The sequence below is a fragment of the Opisthorchis viverrini genome (assembly GCF_000715545.1).
Source record: "Opisthorchis viverrini unplaced genomic scaffold opera_v5_220, whole genome shotgun sequence".
Classification (NCBI taxonomy): Eukaryota; Metazoa; Platyhelminthes; class Trematoda; order Opisthorchiida; family Opisthorchiidae; genus Opisthorchis; species Opisthorchis viverrini.
In genome coordinates this window covers 406,582-428,755 of record NW_008751874.1, presented here as the reverse complement: position 1 = coordinate 428,755, position 22,174 = coordinate 406,582, and the positions used below count along the sequence as shown (strand labels likewise).

General features: G+C 44.7%; 1 protein-coding gene across 1 annotated transcript in view; it reads right to left on the bottom strand.

Moving 5' to 3' along the window:
• T265_08421 (hypothetical protein) overlaps positions 1 to 19,268 on the bottom strand; it is a gene marked incomplete at both ends in the record, with an annotated part of 23,639 nt that extends 4,371 nt beyond the window's left edge. Inside the window, 9 exons of the mRNA XM_009174220.1 lie at positions 4,102 to 4,593; positions 4,857 to 5,161; positions 6,453 to 6,582; positions 8,822 to 9,028; positions 13,682 to 13,904; positions 13,999 to 14,224; positions 15,580 to 15,811; positions 18,664 to 19,056; positions 19,095 to 19,268. Coding sequence (XP_009172484.1) covers positions 4,102 to 4,593; positions 4,857 to 5,161; positions 6,453 to 6,582; positions 8,822 to 9,028; positions 13,682 to 13,904; positions 13,999 to 14,224; positions 15,580 to 15,811; positions 18,664 to 19,056; positions 19,095 to 19,268 — 2,382 coding nt within the window. The remainder of the gene's footprint in view (positions 1 to 4,101; positions 4,594 to 4,856; positions 5,162 to 6,452; positions 6,583 to 8,821; positions 9,029 to 13,681; positions 13,905 to 13,998; positions 14,225 to 15,579; positions 15,812 to 18,663; positions 19,057 to 19,094) is intronic.
• Between the last annotated feature and the right edge of the window lie 2,906 nt (positions 19,269 to 22,174).

The window sequence follows — 22,174 nt, the reverse complement described above, 5'->3', positions numbered from 1 at the left end:
CAACCTCTCCACAAGTCCACGGACAATCATGGAACACGTGTATCAGCCATACTGCGGAGAAAACACGTTACCGCCGTCTGAACTTCTACCAAGGGATTCTCGCATACGATAAGTTCCCTTTTGACTCGCTCCCATTTCGCATTGTATTCATTTTTATACGTGTCGCAATCATGTTAAAAACTTCTATCAGTGCACATTCACCTTCTGATTTGTATTGTGGCTATCACTACCTGTGCACTAATAGTGTAAGCTTCCTGGGTGACACCGATCCGTAAAGGGAATAGTCAAGCACGATGAGCAGAACAGTTACCATGGTTTTTTTGCGTGTAACAGAAGACCTACACTGTGACTGATCCGTGTATCAAATGGAGTAGGGTACCACCTTGTCATGATGATTGACCCTCAGTACTGAAACAAGAACCAGAAACAGGCACTCCTCCAGCTGTGCATTTGCCAGTCAATGCTGATTTATCTAGCAATATTGGCAAAGAGTTTGTAATCATTTGTTCAATAGCCTAGAAGAGATTGTCAGAAGGTTACAGCTTATAACCGCACTTTATAGTCTAAAAAACAGAGCTTCGTAGATCCAGCACGGATAGTTAACTAGATGAGAGGTTTTCTTACGCTGTGAACTTCGAAATCGTCTTACAACCAAAAAATGCACCTGACAGGTTGCAGAAGTATTCTACCTGAGGAGTCGTCAATAGAGAAGCTATTCGAAATCGGAACATGCTGCATGAACCGCACGACTGGCGATACAGTAGCACTACATCCCTTACTGATGCAACTTCAGCAAGCCGCTGGTCAGCCACTCGTAGTTAATAAAACTCCTATCCGAAAGGTGTGAATTCCAATCCTCTTTAAGATTGGTGAGATTGGTACTGCTAATGCTTCCCAACAATGATGAAACAGCGTGAAAGAAGCTCACGACCTTCATCAAAGTGACGAAATCTCAGTTTAGCAATTTTACACTTGAATAACAGAAAAATACAGCCCACTTGTGATGGAAGAGAATGGGATGTGACGCGATAGTTACGATCAGGAATCCCAAGACTGACGGACAGTTATTGTTGATAATCTAATCCAACCAAGACTTTAGGACCCTAGGTTACAGTAAACATATAACTGGTGTGCTTCAGCAACAGAAGAGAGTTTAGATCGCGTACCATGAGTCCTAAGCTGAAAAGACCTTTAACAGTCGAGTGAATTCTTTGAAGATTAGAACAAATGAGAGTGACGACGAGACCCATGTATTGGTTTCGTTGTCACCGGCCCTCACAACAAGTTTTATTTTCACTCTTACTTACAGGATGTGTCATACACAAAGTAAAAATCTTACAAAGCGACCCTGAATAAAGCGAACCAGCGTACAGGCCACATTCATGTTTGGGCTACAAGCCAGCTGAAGGACATTATTTTGGTAAAGTATGAGTAAACTACGGTGCCCCTATAAGTGGCATAAAACAGGAATGTTTGGAGAAAACATCAAGTCCTGATACCGTAAAGTGCTGCCCACTACTTCCATTCGTTGGGTGAAATACTATTCTCTAGGCAAATGTCGTCATTATTGTTACCACTGTGTTCTTTCCTACAGAGCAATAACTTTTTGTTGACATTTGGACAAAAGCATGAGCACAAGAGTGTCCAGCAGTCTCCTTACCCGAACGACTAATTGTCCGTCTGTATGTTGAATATAGATCGACAGCAGCAGGCAGTGGTTGAGCAACTAAACCACTAAAATTTCAACTTAGTCAAAACAGTGGGTACAAAGAGCTCTGCTGAGCAATATCAACAAAAAAAATGAGAAAAAAAATCCCCGAACATAGAACAAAGGTGCGCATTGCGCGCAAACCATATTTTTATTTATTGAACAGCTGTGTAGGTAATAAATATCGTTCAGTTGTAACGACCTTTTGGTGCCTAGCTGCTATGCCATCCGAAGGTAGTATACGGGCTAAGACACCACCAAGTTGTCCAAGCCTAGACAGAGAAAATCGAATCGACAGCTGCAGGCAGTGGTTGAGCAACCAAACTACTAAAATTTCAAATTAGTCAAAACAGTAGGGACAAAGAACTCTGCCGAGCACTATTACACAAAATAAGAAATCTCCGAACATAAATCAAAGGTGCGCATTACGCGCAAACCATATTTTTATTTATTGAACAGCTGTGTAGGTAATAAATATCGTTCAGTTGTAACGACCTTTTGGTGCCTAGCTGCTATGCCACCCGAAGGTAGTATAAGGACTGAGACACCACCAAATTGTCCAAGCCTAGACAGGGACAATCGAGACTGTGAGGTTGCGCTAGAACTAGGAACCTTACGCCCAGCAAGTTCGTGCCACGACCAATGAGATATCTCAAGCCATCTTGAACCCGGCGTTATTGCATTTCGGATTAATTGCGGAATTCAGCCTAACAATTTTAACCACACCTTACGGAGTTGGCTGGTTTTTCTGGTACATCGGTATCATTATGCCTTGTAGCAGCAACAATACTACTACAGTAAATATCTGTGCTCGGCTAAGTCGACGGACCCACGTTCGAAAGGTTGGACAATTAAATTAGGCAACCTATTTGTGGCTGGCTACTGAACGGCACCCCAATCAACTACATCCAGGCTTGGTATTCCAAGTCTGAATGCAACCATCCTGATGCAGCGGAGAGGGCGTATGGAAAAGCTTGTCTACCCAGTGCCCAGAACTACGCAGTGTGATCAATGTTCCGACATTCAGTAAGGTTGATCGGGATCTCAGCCTTCTGATCCGAGTCCAAGGTGCATGCATAAAAACCAGAAAAGGCTGGCGGCTGCTTGGGGCGATAGTCTAAACAAGAACGTTGACGGTCCCGGTTTACGAGAGTTAGTCGACTCACCTTAGTCGTATCGATGGTTTGTGTCCCAGGCCGAGATTTTCCTAGGATATTTATCTGCGGTAGCCATCTCCAGTATAACCTGCTTAGGATGACAGCTAGAGACACCCGGTGTGATCATGGTGCCCAGATCTTTCGTTGTAGAAACTGTGGCCAACCGGATGACGTTAGATGCGCCAGTCATAATCGGCTTTCAATGGAACCCGCAAGACGTTTCCGTCGTTTGGAATACAGCTTCTTCGAGGAGCTGCGAGGTCGACGCCTGAACTACTGGCTGTTCGGTAGAGCCTAGCAACTGTGATGGATATAAGCATAGTCTCTGATAGGCGCGGAGTGAATGTGTGGAATGAAAGGAAGCAGAAGTATGGTGCTAATGATGGTTCCCTCGCCATCATCTGAGCCCAACTCGCAAGAGATTGTAACGTCCGTTTTCTCAATCCGCCGAAGCTGTTTTATTGGACTGGGACTTCCTAAGGTCACAGTCAGTGACTTGTTTGCTTACCATTGTGAAATCTCTGTATACTTACGACGCTTTTATGCGTTGAGTGTACATTCTTGCCACTGACTCTCACACCGGACCCAGTATAACGAACACTTTGTGCCTGATGTGCGACCCTTGACCGAGCTAGAACTTACGGCGCCTTGAAGAGCATTCAGCACTGTTTATCCTCTCTTCGGTTGTTGGTCTTTACACGCGTGTTTCCATACCGAACATTCAAACACACGTTGGGATCCATCTTCTCTGACTAAAACTGTTAGTGGTATGACTTCGAACGGGACGTTCACTCTTTTCATCTAATATTTTCCTGTCACCCGCTTACATCCATCGTTCGCCTTTGCTTTTTTTGTTTATGACCATGGTCTTCGAAATAAACGATAGATAAGAAAACCGTAGTAATAATAAATAATAATGCTCACGATATCAATAATATACATAGCCACCGACCCACCGCCACGCTCCATGGCGCTCCTCCAAAACGCATAGATGATGTCCGCTTGATTGGCGATGAAACCTTCGCAATGGAACTGCTCAGCTCAGCTTAGCGAACAAACCAACGACCATAATACGACTTAACGTTAAGTTTAGCCTGGCAATTAGAGAGATAGGACCATGCGGTACTTTTACTCTTGAGACCTAGACCTTGTGATTCCACAGACAACACCGATTCTGAAAACAGATTTATTTCATGACATGGTCTCTCGTGTATAGTCACAAGGTCAACGACTTACCCTCATATCGTCAATCCCCGATATGGAGGATTCCGGTCTATCCAAGACGAGAAATGCGGCCAAGTTGGCAGTGTAACTGGCCACAATGATCATAGCAAAACCAGCCCACACCATGCCAAGAACGCGAGCACAAAATGAACGAGGTGTTCCCTCTCCGATGCCGGAATTCAGTAGGACACCCCAAGCGAAATAGACCGCCGAACTCAGCGTAAGACCTTCCTTCGGCGTAGCCGAAGAGTTGTCAGGCGGACCTTGATGTTCACCTGCATCCACGGCTTCTTCTGAAGGCTTATTCAAGTATGGTGGCGGTTTTTCGGGAAAGGAAGGTGGCTTCTGTGCGTCGGAAAACGCCATCTTACCCAAGCCAAAAGGCGAGAACCGATCCAACAGATAGAGGACCCAAGCCACGGCATGAACGGAGAGAGCCACCAGGACCCACAGTGTGTTTTCGAAGGGTTGAAGGAAGGAACCCAAGTTGGACTTTGCTCGTTCCTAAAAAAGATATGAATACTTATTTACTCTTACAAATCGGATCGAATCGTTCAACAGTGATAACCCTCTGGGACGCAGAGGATCTGTAAAAAAAAGCAAAGTATCGGCGAACAGGAAGCTACTGAAGCGGGTTCTGCCCTACACATACTGTTCGCACGGAATCGATTACCCGCACAGAGAATATTGAGATGACGTCAATCAATAGGAAGCCAATCTGGCTCCCTTTCGGTCATCAAAGCAGACAGTATAAAAAACAATCTCACCCTTTTGATTAGAATAGTGATTCCCAAGTACTTGAATGGTTTTGAAAATTCCACACGAGTCGCTCGTTCCGGAGTGATGGAAATGGGAGCGACAGCCAAATCGGCCATCCCCGAAAGGATCTCACCTACGATTCCCGTCCATCGACGCGTGTCGTTCTCTACTACCTCCTCTCCAATCTGGCCATCTCCGACCAAGTGCAGGTCGTAGGTGAATAGGGTGGGGTTGACTTCGAATCCTGTCCGGTTGGCCAAATGACGCAAAAGATCGATGCAGAATCCCGAGCAGCAATAATGACTGGTCACGCCTTGGAAAGAGATAGAGAAACTGCTAACGTGATGAATGTAATGGTCAAACAATACAACGGTTCATTCAAACAAAACTCTCTACAAAGTGAACCAACTTTCTGACGCACAATTTATCTCCAAATCAAGTTTCTTGAACTACTTCAGCATCCGAAACGCAAATTTCACGGGCACTCCTGTAGTAACCACTAGGCGATGTACTACAAGGAACCGTAATTAATAAACGAGGATTAACGAGGCTGGTTATGATTCAGTTATTCGGAATAAACCAACTGTCTGAATGAAGCCACTAGAGGTGGATTTTAAGCCTACAACAATATCATTCATTAATAAGTTATTGGGTTAATAACTTTTCTATGGAGGAAAATGTTGGTAGCTCAGGTAGCGTAGAGGCTGGTTGGTTTGTTCGCTGAGCTGGACAATTTGATTGCAAACGTTTCATCACCAATCGAGGTGACATCTTCAGTGCGTAGTTAGAGAACATGGTGGTGCGTAGCGACGGGTTGTAGGTGGTTGGTTAATAACGGAGGACGTAGGACTGAACGGAAGTGACAGAGTCACCAAGTTACGATCAACTGACTATCATCAGCATAATGTTGTAACGGATGACCGAGAGTGCCAGGGCTGTTCTGAAGGCTGTACTGACTGACGTTTGCTGGTCACCGAGATGACGTTACCGACTACAATTTAAAAAAAAACATTCAGCTGTAGCACCCTTTCAGTGCCTAAGTGCTACGCCACCCGAGGGTCGCACGAGGGCTGGGATACTGACAGGTTGCCCAAGCCTAGACAGGGGAAGTCGAGAGGCAGAGGTCGGGTTCGAACCACGGACCTTCCGGTCAGTAAATTCGGGCTCTAACCACTTGGGTCATCTCGCCCCATACAGACAACAGTTGAGGACATAAGATATCAGCAGGCGGTGGTTCATTAACCCCAACTACACACCAGGAAAGAGGGTGAGCTAATGTACCAGACATGCGGTCGCAGTAGAAAAGGTTGACGAGTAAGCAGTGCAGCGTGTCGTGAAAACGGTTCTTTTGTGGGATAGCTGGATAATGGTACCATTAAACTAACTCAAACCGAAAGTTGAAGGTCCACGGAAAAGTGTTAAGCATCAAGATGTTCACAGATGTGATAAATGAGCAAATGAAAAATAGATGAGCAAAATGAAACAAAACGGATTAGATATAGTTGGAAAGAAAGACTAGGTAGCCTATCCTCACTCTTCGAGGACCTGATGTGTGCGATAGAACTGCTAACCATAAAAATGATTGTGGATCTCACAAAACTAACCTGTGTCAGGATCCGTATGAGTACATTCAACTTCCATTCTCGGTTGGGTAGGGTCATCCGATTCATTGCACCTCTCGCCCGATAACTTAGGACGTCGATTCACAAACGGCTTGCTTAGCGCGGTAACGACCTACGAACGCCAGATGAGATTTGATAGAAAAAGTTATGTACATCTTGCGAGTTTCCGTTGGGCAGACCAGCTCATCAAAAATGTAAGCAAAGGGTGAAATTTTCGAATTACACTGAGTTGCCCCATAAACTAATAGGCATTGGTGCTTGTTTCCATAGACGTTAGATCCGTTCACATCGCTTAACGGTTGGCAAGGGTGGCCAAATCAACCCTAAAAGAGTAGGTAACTTTGATCTACACTACAATCAGTTACCGTCCATCCCCATTCAGGTTTCTCATGTGATGCGTCACTAATGAAATTACCTGAAGAATTGTAAACTTAGTAACTCTCCCGCCCGGTTTGATGTGTGCTTCAAATCTGCAAAGTGAAGGTGCTGCCACAAGGTTAGGTGAGATAACACCCGTACCTCATGCTTGCAGGCTAGCCAGTTGAATAAGCTTCTGTGGACCGGCCGGAGACCAGATTACTTGTAGAACCGGAAAGATCAGGAAAGCTTTTGCTAACCTCCGACATTTATGGCGCTGACGTGAAATCAATTCTTCTGTCAAGGGCAGAGCACACAATGCGCCAGTACGGCTCACTGCTTTATGAGTCAGAAACTCAGCCTCAACGCGCAGACGTACGAAAGCCGCCAGCGACTGTCTGTCAGTGTCTCCGAAGCACTCGACGGGTCTCATGGTACCATCGCGTTGGTAATGCTGAGGTATATAAGATGGAACAAGGAACTCTCTCGTGATGGATGAGCTAATTACGCCTCATTAGTATTGATGGTTAGGACATGTGTGTGTCACACGCTACAGGACCATCTGCCTCGCAGAGCTCAATTTTCCCAGCTCTACGCTGAGTGCAAGCAACCGACTGGTGCACAGCCTATGACCTGAAGGCAAAACATAAAAATACCAACCAACAAACTCAGTCGAACTGACGGGTCTCTATTCCGTAGATTTTGACTCCGGGACCCAGTTTATCCGCAGTTGGTGACACAGACAGACATGGTTCAGTCACGCAGTGTCGGTCATCTTCAATTCATGGCTGCCCAGCTTTCCGCTTTTTCAGAGCAACAAACAATGCGCTGATCACGCCGTCACCAACAACGCTTGGTTATATGTCCCAAGCGCTCCCACTTACCCCTGTAGAAGCTGGAAACAACGTAACTTTGGCACATGATTTATAACTGGCAAAACTGAAATGAACTGAAATGAAATGTAGGTGATGAATTATCCTCGATAGGAGGGCATATCTATGGATATCGCCAGACAGTTCTTAGTCCCAAGCGACTTACCCCTGTAGAAGCTGGAAACAACGTAACTTTGGCACATGATTTATAACTGGCAAAACTGAAATGAACTGAAATGAAATGTAGGTGATGAATTATCCTCGATAGGAGGGCATATCTATGGATATCGCCAGACAGTTCTTAAAGGCATACCTAGATAGAGCGCACTGCAGGCGTAAATTCAAAATCCAGCACTTCCCGATGATAACACAGAAAATACTTGGTGACCGAGGCAAATGAGTTAGCCACAGCGCTGCGATGTAGACGCTCGCAAATCAAATTTGCCCTTGACTTCTCCACTACTCCTGTGCTTTGACCAAAACAACGATAGAGCTGAAAACACTGCACTTTCCTTCAGGAGAGTGAAACATCTGTGATGTAGGCGAATGTGTAGAATTCACTATAAAAAAAAATAAAGCAGTGACAGTGCGAACGACCTACCAGTTTGTTCGTTTGAACGATCGGCTGATAAGCTGACGAAATTCCTTGGCCTTTCTATCGTCATGATGTTTTGATTCGGGAAACAGGTTCTTGACAATATATTTGAAACGTGACGGGTGCATATTAGTTAAAAGACTGCAGGAAATTGATTAATTTAACTATACATTTAGCAAGCTCCCATATTGTTACACAGTATGCAGGAAGCAACGTTTTGTGACTACCAGAATAAACGGTCAAATTTTTCCTACGTGGTTGTTCGATGGTGTCCCCAGAGTTAAAAACAAAGTAACCAGTTACTATTCGGAAAGAATAAAAACCACACCAAAAGCCAAAAATCACCCTACAGATTACCCCAGCACTGTAACTTTGTCTCCAGCGGTGTACAAATATACTAAGGCTTGGTTCACCAAACACTGTATGTTAAGCTTTACTGAATGTCGTCTCTGATCCAAAGGTAAGACGGAATTATTGACAGCGTCTTGCAGACATTGAAATATGACTTAAGATGCTCATTACCTTACCCGCAAATGTGTTTTCTTTTTGAAACTGAGTGGGGCGGAGGCAATAACTTGCTTGTCCGTCTGGCGGCAGGTACCATCTTCATTTCGCTGAACGCAAACCAACTGTGCTCGCTGATCTATGAGGTTGCCAGGCCACACAATAGCAGACATATTGATGGAGAGCAGTTTCGGATAGGGTATTGATGAGTACCACAATAGTGGAATGGGCTGAAACAAAAAAAAGAATATTTGATGGACTACTTTTCTGATTCAAGATATTTTCACACTCCTTATGCAACGGTTCACGCATGATGAAAAGCAGCTCTGCTTGCAAACACGGCGGTCAACCCATGGATTGTGGTGTGCTGACGCTGCAGTTGTTCTGACAGGTCAGAATATACGCACAAGCAGTCGAAGTAGATGGGGGTCATTTGCTGACTGAACTCTGACCGAATACACTTTGTTTCAACATAGCCCCCATAAAACATATTTTGGTCAACTACACAAGACAATTGCCTTCAACTGTCGACGAAAAAATTCGTAAAGGTTGGGGACATAGATATGTCAAGCCTGAACCAGTTCCCTGTTGAGGTTCCTGACCCATCGAAGCTAAGGCATGCAGTCTGAAATTGATTAAATATGATGCGAACTCGGAATGTCCAGATAATGCATTTCGTCCGGATGCAGTAGCACATCACATTCAGCATACGAACCCAACACAATTTCTGGACAATTTCTGCTCTGTAATCCTAATTCCGGGAGAATAGTTGTGGGTTGTGAGCCTACTGAACAGAATTCATCCCTCACGTGTCACGTCTCTGTTAGACTGGCCAGGTGATGCATGGAAGTTTGCAAGCTTTTTTAGAACGTGTAAACAGAGATAAACCAAAATAATCGACCTGAAACCTTGAACACGTATTTGTTCGTAGAAAGCACCAAAGTGACGATTCGAGAGATGCATAAACAGTGGCTCTCAACGTGACGATTTGGAAAGCGCCGATCATAGCTGCTCATTCGAATATTGGGATGTAAGGTAGAAGCTATGGTAGAAAATTACGCAATGTCATCTCTCAAAGCGAACTCCAAAGGAGCCCAGCGGGAGTGTACACGAAACAAAGTTCTGAAGCTTCCTCTCCCGAACTGGCAAACAACCTCCAGTCCCTCTTGTGATAAAATCGTTCAGAAGTAGCACCCTTTCGATACCCAATTGCCATGCCACCCGTAAGAAGCAAGAGGGCTGGGAAACTGTTAGGTTGTCTAAGCCGAGAGGCAGAGGTCGGGTTTGAACCACGGAACTTCCGATCAGTAAATTCGCGCTCTAATTATCTCGTCCCCCTTCTTGTGATAGGATTTCATAGGAGAGCGTACAGTTAGTTTGGAACAATAAGAAGGATTCCATAAACTCTTTAGGAACACCCACTCCGCAGCAGTAGCTCGTCCGTGAACGGCTTCAATTCGGGTTGAACTACGTGATTACGCAGGAAAATACCGATAGCTCAAATGGCCGTTGGTTTTTTCACCTTTGCAGCACCCGTCGAGTGACACTAACAGCCATCACTTGCATACAAACAGACAAGTCTTCATTCAAGCAAAAAGTGAAAGATGACACAACTATGGGAATTAACGATCCCTGCAACTAGTACCGCACATTCAGGGTGCTCATCGTAGACACTGATGAATGAACTGTAGACCGATACGGTAATCTCTAAGTAGTGCAGCGTTTTTTTCCTTTGTGAATCCAAGTTCTCCATCTCAGAGTGATGTGATGTAGATGAGAGCTTGCTTCACTCCATAAATATAGGGAGAATGGCAAAACACATGATTGGTGATAAACTCGTTGACTTACAGATAATTAAGGGGAAAATAATTTTAACGTTGCCATCTAATTGTTACACATTAGTGAGCCACTTATATGTTTTTGCAACAAAGTCTAAACGGCTTACATCCCATTTTTCAGAATGACTTCATCATAGCCCCGGGAAGAAGTAGGATCTAATCGAAAAAAACGAGGTACTTTAGTGTTCATGCTCGGCAAACTACGGCATCTTAATCAACGGAACTCCACCTGACCAAAAACAGGATCTGCACATAGGCAGACTAGACGTTTAAGCCGGATCTCGACATGCGATAGACTTGCTACATTTTCCGCTCCAGAGCAACCCAAACACACCAATTAAGCACGAAAGTTCATGCGAGTTGCCGGGCTTCTTCATGGTCCAACTTTGACGGATAGAAATGTCAATAAGTGGAAGGTACTCAAACGGGATCTCCAAAATAAGGATTTATCATTGGAATAGTAATGTACAAATGGGGAAGCAGTGTACTGCTAATAATCAATTCTATGGATTCGCTATGAAGCGACACCTTCGTTATCAGGAAAAAGTTCTGTACTAGATGCGTACGAGTTGCCCAATAATACATTCAAATGCATCAAGTGTACTGGAAAGCAACAATCGGCTGCTATTCCCGGACGTTTTATTGAGTAATGTGAATGGAGCCCTCGAAACATGTGTATATCGAAAGAAGACACATATGGGCCGAATACCGAACTATAATGGCAACCATATATGAAGTTCAAGAAGGCGACACGTTCGATTTGGAAAACGTGTAAATCTTCGCACACAGAAACACGAAACAAGGAAGGGAACGGTACTCAATCTACGTGCCAATATATGCAGTGGACCGGCAACGCAACCGGGATACTCAAATGGAGAGACAGGAACCCATTTGAAAGCAAATCAGCGAAGCACACAGCGTGGAATCCACAGTGGTCAGGGTCAGATCTTACCGCAGAAACGACCAATGCAAAGAATCAAGAAGCAAGCTCCAGGCTCATGTTGACATCAACCAATCGGAACGCCAGTCAACAGGCCACTCGGCAGAGCCACCCAATCAAGCGACCAAACCTTATTAAGGGTTTAGTGTCGACCAGTAGAATGTAAACTTGCAGCACCATACACCACTAACGCACAGCTACGCTCCATTTCCCGAAGAGACAATGATGACTTCAAGCCGATTGATGATGAGGAGCAGAATGTAAATTCCAGCACCATACACCACTAACCCGAAGAGGCAATGATGACTTTACGCCGATTGATGATGAGGGGCTTGGAAACAAATTACCTAGCCCAGCGAACAAACCGACTATCTTGCGATACACCAACCCGAGAACAGGCTTGGTGCTGAGGCAGACCATGGCGCGACATAACGAGAGCACATACACAGGGCAAATGAGCCAAAAGTCTTTTTTTTTCAAATTTTCTGGATAGCGGCAACGGAACAAAAAGCACTCGCACCACTGCTTCTAATCCCCTGCAAATTATTTCAATGTTTCTAGCCAACCAAATTCACTCTCGAGGGGAGCCTATTCTAAGGGAACGACCGGCTCGCTGGAGACTGATGTTGTAGTGACACCCTTCAGTCCTGACATCCTTGGATTTTCACATTTTCTTTTCTTCAGATCAGACCCAGCGACCACAACCAAAGCACGGTTTGGCAATCACCGTGAAGCCATTCACAGACCGCGTCCAACGCATCTAAGTATGTGTATTATGAACCTATTTTGGATATTCGTTTGTGACTGTGGTTTCATTCAGCCTGCGAGAGGTTGTCCATTACTGCTCACATTTTTGTAATGCACTACTCATAAGGTTGCTGAAAACTTCCCGACAGCCCACGACCGGTTTTGCCGTTTTTGGGGCTCATCAGGTAGGCGCAGTCCCCGGGTTTCCATCAACCTTATGTTCTACTTGAAACCAAATTGCACGAAGTTAGCGAATACACACGCATTTCCAAACTAATTTGTTTTTTCTAGAGACTCACCTGGAACCCAGCTGAAGCCCTCGGTTTTGATGTTTCCATGCCACTGGATGTGTTGCACCAGACCGCCTCATGTTTCAGTCGCTACGATATTCGAGATATCGCGACACAGTGTAGCACATTCAGTTGCCTGGAAACATCAAAACTGAGAGCTTCGGCTGGGTTCCAGGTGAGTCTCTCGAAAAACCAAATTAGTTTGCAAATGAGGAACACTAAAACAGATTTCAAATACTGGTACTGACGTGCCTAGAATGCACTAAAGATGTGCCACTCTTCTTCAAAATTCCACAAGTAGAGTTCGAAACCTGGTAACAACTTTATCGCCTTTGGCAAAACATCACATATAGCGTGTACAGTAGTTCAGTTTGCCAGATTTTAGTTCGCTAGTGCGGAACGGATTGGCTGCACAGAGATAAACAAAACAGGTGAGAGCTGGTATCAGCAGAATATAACTGGGTGGTGGTGCCATGCTGGTTTGAGATGCAGTCATACACTGAAGACAGTAAGTCGGATTACATAACACCAATACCCTCATGGCTGGGTCGCCGATGGCAATGAGTCCAACTCATTCATCCCTCTTGGGTTGGTCGTCCAAGTTTACAACTGACAGCGGAGCTTGAATTACAAATAACGACCTTCCAAGCTAGGCTAACAGGTTCTAGACTGCTTTTTGCAAAGCAACCTGCTGGTATCTAAAGGACGCAACTAAGCACCGCAATCTACGGATTGGCATCGGGCTTGAGTACCGAAAACTGATGTAACTGTAAAGCCTTGTGCACTTTCTTTAATGTATACATACCGCTACATACCACGTGCGAATTAATTAAACAGGATTCACAATGACCAATACCGTAATCAAAACAGATTTGGGTCAGTAAGGCCTTCGATTCCACGTAAAAAAAAAGATTTTCCTTGGTTTCATTTTGGTTACGCGCATTAGCAACTGTAACAAGACTGACGAACATTTAGTGTAAGTTTATGGGAATCTAAAGAAATATCCCAACTACCAAGTGGCTCTCCATCGTTCACGTTCAATCTACCAACTCGAAAAATTCAACTTACCTGTGGATTCCCATAGTGTCCGATCGGTACCAGCTCAGGCCGTTGGAATCCAAATGCTGAACCACTCAAGCCTGACGTTTGCGTTACTGTCCCCGTGTCTGAAATTTGTCCTCTTGGGAACTGAGCGTTCACAATTTCATAAACCGGTCTGACACGATCACCGTGTTGATCGAACTCGATTCGGCCGGTGCGTCCATCAGAAAAATTAACTTGAAGCATGTGGCTGAAATGTGAGACCAATGTCATGGAAATTACTTACTACTACGCCTCAACACGCTATTGAACGTTTTCGAAAAAAAAAAACAATTTCAACTCACTTATATAGCTTTCTGGCATATTCGTTCCAACCATATGTTTGTCCAGATTGGGTAGGATGCGACTGTATTTCAAGCGGGTCCTCCCGACATGCGCTCACTGCCTGGAGTACAGGCATCACATGTGGATTGGCTCGTGCCAAAGAGAGAATGCCTTGGGTAGCCACACGAACAGCATCGGCTAGGTGATCCAGTTCACTGCTCTGAAGCAGTCGGACGCCAATAACCCCTTGAAGTGAAACGTACAAAGGTACTTTGTTGCAAATTTTCTATTTCCCTTAGTTATAAACTGACATACAATGAAACTAATAAAAATCCAACAAGAGTAAAACCATCAATCAGACAAAAAGATGACGTTTTACTGAAAATCAGCACTCAATACATGATAATATTGATTTTGCGAGCCATTCGATCCATTTGTTACAAGCTTCAAATCAGTAGAGACCTACTGTTCAACCAAATTTTGTGATTGCTGATTCAACACTGAAACCGCTAGTAACCACTTGACAAGCCGTTCACATAGACCATTGCATACTTACAGGCAGTGGAGTTGTGTATGTAATTCATGAAGAGATACAACCCCCAGCTCTGTCCGTTTAAAATGAGGTGACAACGGGGGAGGGCTCGGCTGCAAAGCACAAGCTGGAATACACGATCCACCGAAAAACTGTTGGGAGGCGCAAGCTACCTTAATGTGTATAGCAATAATAACTGATATTTGTGCACTTACCACGAGTAATGTACATCCGGATACTACTTCCTTAGTTATATGGGCTTTTTAGGTGAAGCTGATCCTAGCATTAAGCAAAGAAACTTACTGTTAGGCTACGTGAGCAACCACAAAAATTCAATGGCGACAAATAGTTTTATTATCCGACCGTACGGTGCTCGCCGAAGTTTAAAGCAGAGAGAATCGGTTAGGTTGACTCGGGTCCAGTGAATTTACCTATTTTAGACAGCCCGTTCGAAACCGCACCTGACAGGGAAGGCAAAACTACAGAATTAATGTGAATTAACTTGAATTAGACTAAACCGAATGACTGAAACGCACAAGATGGACGACCTTCATCAATGAGACAATTCCGAGTACATGGAATGTCTTTTCAATTAATGTCCATTCAATTAATTAACATAGGTATCCTAGTCCATTGCGCAATCACACCATTGGTGTGGAAAAAACACCACGGATACACTGTCCTATCACATCGACGAAAACTTCTTGATAGGACTTGAGTTAATTAGGCTTGCAGTACTCAAGAGGATCTCAGAGGAAGTATCCCCGTTCAAAAACTGTCTACGTGCATGCTGCAAAGTTACTCATCACGTCTAGGGTATGGTGCTCTTGAGCACTTTGTTCAAAGGTCTTGACAACGTTCTTAAATGGGCCCTGTATGGGTGATATTTTCACTTCTTGAGATAATTTTTCCTCATGGTTGTATTCTATTAGGGCGTTGCTGTTATTGACTGTTGTTACGAACAATATCTGAGAAACGAAAGGAACAGAACACGAAATATTTGTGCTTCCGATCATGAACCTAGCTAATAAATAGAAAAACAGATAACAAAAGTAACCATGACTCCTACCTTGTGGTATGTTGGATGCGTACAGTGCTTGTTCCGTCACTATCCACGCCCACTCCGCATCGAGCATACCGAGTTTGCGGGCCGCAGCAAAAATATATTCAGCAAACGAACGCCGAAGGAATAGAAGAATTGCTCGTGTCTGCTCATTGCGGATCGGACGGAGTAGGCTCACGAAATCCCTGACTCGAGCTGCGTCCTCTTCATCTGTGTTTATAGCAACCTGACGCATAATCTGAAAGTGTGATGATGTTCAATCGATAATGCCAGCATGGGGACACAAAGGCGTGGAAAGAAAGTCTTATGCAATAAGACAGGATACAATTCGAACGTTTAGAAAGGGATTTTTCGGGTGAAGACATGCGAAGCCATAAGCACCGGATATGTCAATGACGCCATGCCCATGTCACGTTCACCTTAATAGGTGCATTTGTCAATTCAACCGCAGTTGTGGGTACAGACGCATCGCCAGAATTAGCGGGAACCTCGGGGTGCGAACAAAATAGTACGCATCTAACATATTCCGTACATCTTCAGCTGACTCTGACTGGATCCCGTGTCAAATAATCGATCATCAGGCATCCAGTTAACACAGGACATAGAGATGAATTCCAAAAACGTTTCCAGGTCATAGAGCAAAGCGAATGGTCATGCAGAATAAACTTCCCTGAGAGAACACCGAATAACCCACTTGAGACTGCCTCTGAGCCAAAAAGGGACCTGGGATGACTCTGGTAGCACTCCAGTTTTATTCATCGGTTACCTTATCTCAGGCTTACACAGAGGAAATGAGATGCGTTAGTATACCTTTCGTGTACGATTTCACAAATTTCGTGGTGGCAATATACCAAAGCATGGTGTGGGTAATTAGCGCCATCCAAACTACAAAACCATTATGCGGTTTACAATCTCATTCCAGTAGTCTAAATTCCCAATTCCAGGACTCTCACTTGGAATCATTTTACAGCGCAACGGCCAACCTCCATCCGAAACTTCCCATGACTTTTGATGTAGAAATAAAAGATGACCTAAACCTTCTTAGACGTTTTGATTACCAAGCCTCCAGATGTCACCTCCAATGGACTAGGCTAGCACGAACCCGCCTAGACTGAGCAATACTCACTTTTTAGTTTCACGCCAAAGGGCTCTAAGAGGTCTAGTGCATGTCCTTTTTGACTGAGCCAGGTACATGCACTGCTAGGAATGCTGTCGGGAACAACAGAAACAAATCTCGCCAGTTAGGGATACTCGGAAAAGTTAATCCACATGGACAGCGAGAAAAAGCCGCCTCCTACCTGTCCGGATGCAGTAAGAATAACGCCCTCTCTGGGTTTGCCTTCCAAACAGGATCATTGAGCCACGTGTTTATAACAGAAATTGCTAACTGTGACTAACGGGAAATTTACGGCAACACAATTCAGCCAATGTTTGTGCTTTCCATATTGTCTATCGGTTGAACTGCAGTTGTGGCAGTACTCATGTCAACAGCACAAACCTAACCATAGAAAATATGAATATTCAACCCGGGGAAAGTAAGAAAGAGATCATCTCCACTGAAGATAAGCACGCTATATTTAACAATCGAGCAGGATACCCATGTTACAGATCACCCAGGTGAGCAGAAAACACTACTAAAAATCTTACTTAGTAAACAGCAAGCCAATTCTTCATGTATTCAACCAAAAAACAACTGAAAAACCATGACCACAAAGGTTCCCGAGACAAGCAGCAGACAAGCAGGTTTTCTTGGGAAAAGTTGTCTATGATATGTTCGCGGTGATCTCGTTACCTCATTTTCATGTTTGAATATGAACTATTGTACTTCGGTATCACGCCCAAAGGTGTAGTAATGAGCGTATTGATCTTCCGGGGATTTGTTTTCTGGGTAGTTTAGCCAGTGGAGTACAGGGATACAATGTCCCTATCTATGCTATAAAAGCCAACTAAGGGAAATGCCGTGACATTTCCTATGGATGTATGCAATGGTATTGTGGATACGTTCGTTCAGAAGTCAACTTTGGTCAAAAGTAGTGATGTGGCCATTTCGGCGTTAATCGAGGTGATAACAGAGGATACCGCTCTGTTTTACCAACTTTTCCGTCCAGTTTTCTGCCCTTCCGATCGAAACGGCTAAATGTGTGAGTTAACAATGTGCCTTCTGTTATGAATGTACTTCCATGTGTGGGTGTTGAGAGGGGCCAAAATGATCAAGTGATAAGTACGTAAAAACAAAGCTGTGTTCATTCAACTTGTGCAGCAAAGAGTTACTAGACCAAGATGGATACAAGACCGTACAAAACTAAATAAGGCGAACGCCTCATTGATATGAATGTGTCCTCTGCCCATCCAGATGAAGAAGACTCCCAGGCGATGGGTGAGTTGGACAATCTGCCTGTAATAAATGCAGGGCAACGGTTGGAGTGGTGCACCTGTAACTTGTATCCCTATTTTGGACGCAGCAAGCGCGACTTCTTGGTATACTTGTTTGCATTTTTCATGTTGAATACGGAAGGTAAATACAGCGGCGTAAAGTGCACGGGGGATGTGAAACGAAGGTTATGTATACCATCTTTTGCCTACGTGTCCGGTTGACGTACGCTACTGTTGTATTGTAAAAAAAAGCACTTTAACCACATTTCTAGTGGTCACTGAGCCGAAACAAGCGGTGACGTTCATACGTGTTCCAGCCCCAATTTTATCACCTGGTTTTCGGAATTTGCTGTTTGATTACCTAACTCCGAAAGGATTAGGTTATGAAGCGGCAGTCCTCCAAGATAAACCACTTCTCCGGAGATTCAAAAATGGTGTTCTTTATTCACTATTTGATGCCACCGAAATATACACCAAATACTTTCTTATTCGTGTTCGTCTCCCTGGGAGTCCAATGTAGTCCACTCTAGTTTGATTCTCCATACTTCAGTGGACGAGCACCTTTCAATGGAATTTTTCGGCGGATTCTTTGTCTAGGTATGAGCTATTCGCTTTCATGTGAGTTGGCGCTGCTGTTCTCATATAAATTATCACACTATCAGCCTTCATATTCCCAAAACCAGTGTTGGACAGAATGATTTTTTAGTTGAAACTTACTTTGAAATATTTGTTACCCGCAGGGTCCAAGATCGAAAGACGCTCCAATCCTGAAAGTAGGGCCTTAGCGTCTTGGTCATTGGAGTGAATAACGCACACTTCCCGCCATCCGAAAGCGACAATTAAATCTGCCCAAATAGCCGCTTCTCTGCTGTATGGTGGTACCGTCCGTAAAAAGCTAACGTGACTGTATTTATCGCTGAAGGCCGCTTGACGTGCGCTGATTCCGATCGTTGGCAGGTAGTAGAACGAGGTTGTAAAGGAGACCGAAAGTGGAGGAGCTCCGACAGCACCGGAGGGATGCGATACGATCAGAGCTAACATCCTCCCCTTTGTCACATTGAACAAAGAACACACCTGTTCCGTAGCTTTCAAAGCATTGAGGGACAGCAACTGGACCGGTGTTATGTTAAGGGGCGAACACAACTTACCCCTCCCTTAGCGTTGAATCGAACCAAGTTATCGTTGATCTCATCGCTGACAGAGTTCACGAGTCGTTCAAAGTTGGCAAGGATATTAGCATCACTTACAAGTGCACCTATGGTGAACTCCACACCAGAAATCGACGGTAACAATAACGCTATGAACGCTGCAGAAATAAGCATTTTCGCTGCAATATTCGGTCAATCGCCCGAACAACGAAAGTTCCGCTGAACTGAAAGAAAACCAATTGGGTTACACTTGTGGATATTGACGAACCAAGAAGTTGACTGACAGCCGCATCAGAATATATCTTGATCTAACGAAATACAGTATGCCGCGCAAAATGGGTGCCCTTACAACACACTGAACTGGTACCTACGAGAATGTAAAAACCCGCAACCCAACTCCTGCCACGTCATGAGTCTCGTTACGACTCATGATCACCATCAATATCACCATTATCACCACGATGCACAGCTCGACATCAGTGTTTAGCACTGATGCTCCGCTACCGTGCAAATGATATATTTGAAAGTCTAATTATGAAGAGAATAAAGGTGGATGGAGAAAAGGCTTAGTGCTGGCTTAGCACACCTGACGATGCACAGACATCAGTGTTTAGCACTGATGCTCCGCTACCGTGCAAATGATATATTTGAAAGTCTAATTATGAAGAGAATAAAGGTGGATGGAGAAAAGGCTTAGTGCTGGCTTAGCACACCTGAGAAGTTCGTTCAGGTCATCCAGATAGAAACTGAAACAAGAACGCCAATGACGTCGACTAGCAGCCATAACTTGCAGCGACGCCAACCAGGCGCATTAGGGACCACGCGGTCCTCAATCAGGTAGGCGAGTAGCATCGACAGCACCCAAACGTTTCATACCCCTCTACCACCCATCTGCTCCCGCCACTTTGAACTGAGCATGGAAAAAGCACCCTCTTCGCAGACGGTGGTTCGGGATACGCAATACATGACCTACCTAAGGTAGCTTCCGGTGCTGGACATATTCTTGGATGGAAGTCCCCACCGCACAGCCGAAAACTCACTTTCTAGTTGCCTCTTTGAGGATTCGGCGACACCAACCCCCACGACCTATGGTCCTGATACAACAACTGTCGAACACCTGAGGACGTCTGTCTCACAGCTCGAACAGGCTAAGTCTCACAGCCATACAACAAAACAGCCCGCACTGTATCCTGATAAATACGTCTCTTGAGATTCGTGGATATACCGCTTTCACGCCATATACATCTCAAGTTAGCAAACGCAACCAGAGCCTTGCAGACTCGCGCATTGGCCTCATCTATTACATTACGGTCAGAAGTAATACGAATTCCAAGATAAGTAAAACTCTCCACAACTGCCGGTGCCTCTCGAAGGACTGTAAGTGGCCTGTTCAGTGACTACATCTCCACGAGCATGACCTTAGACTTTGTGGGTGCAGAGCGCAAGCCAAAAGTCAGCTCATCCAAAAACACCTCCAACTTCATCTTCGTCTCTCTCGTCTTCTTCTTCTCTTTGAGAACGATACCGTCTGCACATTTCAGACAGACAAGGTTTTATTAGAGGCTATTTGGATATTCGGGCTGTGAAGACCTTCTACTGTTCGTCTCACTACCTTATCGATCACGAAATTAAATATGGATGGAGAGAGTGGGCATCCCTGAAGGATATTTCTTTGTATCCGGGAGCTTTTGGAGAGCTATCCGTATAATCTCACGCATCCGGAAGTCTCAGAATACAAAGAACAAAAGGGTGTTAAAGTGACTACAAACAATTGGGGTGTTATTGGCGCAGTACGCCTCTCAGGATGGGTTACCCATGACCGCTGATGTGCTCAGCCGGAGACATCGCAAGAAATGGGAACTGATCGCCGCCAAAAACACAGGTGTTGCCGGTTTCTTTTAGGATTATTTATGTGAGAGCTTCGAGAATGCTGCTCATGGGTTATCATCAGGTCCTCTCCATCGCCCACTATTTTCGCTTGTTTTTATTCAAAGGCTTAAAATATACTTTGATAGACTTTGTGGTTTTACATCAGTGAAGCATGTGTCCACACTGATGTTGCTGTCTCTGATGACTGATGGTCGGTCTCCACTGCAGTTCTCCAAGGTTTCGTCCTAGGACCACCAACTATCCAAGTCAACGATCCTCTCGATGCGGTTTCAATTCCAAGCCCTATTTTGAAGGACGGCCTTAAATCTTGGAGTTCCAACGGGAGCACCCTCCGAACAGATGTCGACGCGGCAAAGCAGTGGTCACTGGATTGGCACCTCATTCTGAATGATAAAAAGTGCGCCAATATATCATTCTTGTGCTTGGTGAGGGCCGACCAGATATTATGAAGCTAGATACCAGAAAGGGTATCTAGGGTACGTGGTTCTCTTCGGGGAATTCCTCAATCCGCTACAAAATACGGTCTCGAAAACATTCAAAGTTCTTTGAATGCCACGATGAACCCTCTCCAGTATTACTCGAATTGACTTCCGGATACTCCGTGTGACCCATGTCGGGCCGCTTCTTCAGTACGCCAATCAAGTTGCCCAGTCAGAACGAAAGGATGTAACCTTTATTGGACTTGTTTAACGAACGGCAGCAAAAACGGTTGCTGGTTTGGTAACTATTGATTATGCAACGCGTTTGAGAACGATTAAGCTCTTTCCCCTATACTGTTACCGACTCCAATGTAACCCGATGTTTGCATCTTGTCTGAACAGGGTCTGGCCGAGTGGATTTTAGCGTCGACCCCACTAATTCACATACTGAGAACATATTTTCTCAGAAATATTTTAAGCTGGAGTGCGTGATTTCATTGGGCAAGTTTTTCACATCGCGGGCGTTCGGTGTGAGGAATAACATCACTTCGACAGTCATGCACGCCGTATTCAGGGCCCGGCTTACATCAACTGGGGATGCTTATCACAATGAGGGCCATTGCGCCAACACGCACTGAGAACTTAAGAAGCAGTGCTAGACCCTTTTATGCTCGCGTCCTACAGGAGGATGGAAGCTGCTGGAGAACTAGGGCAAACTTGATCCAGGAAGCTTGCGCAAAAGCCTCCGCTATATACATAAATTCGCCAGTT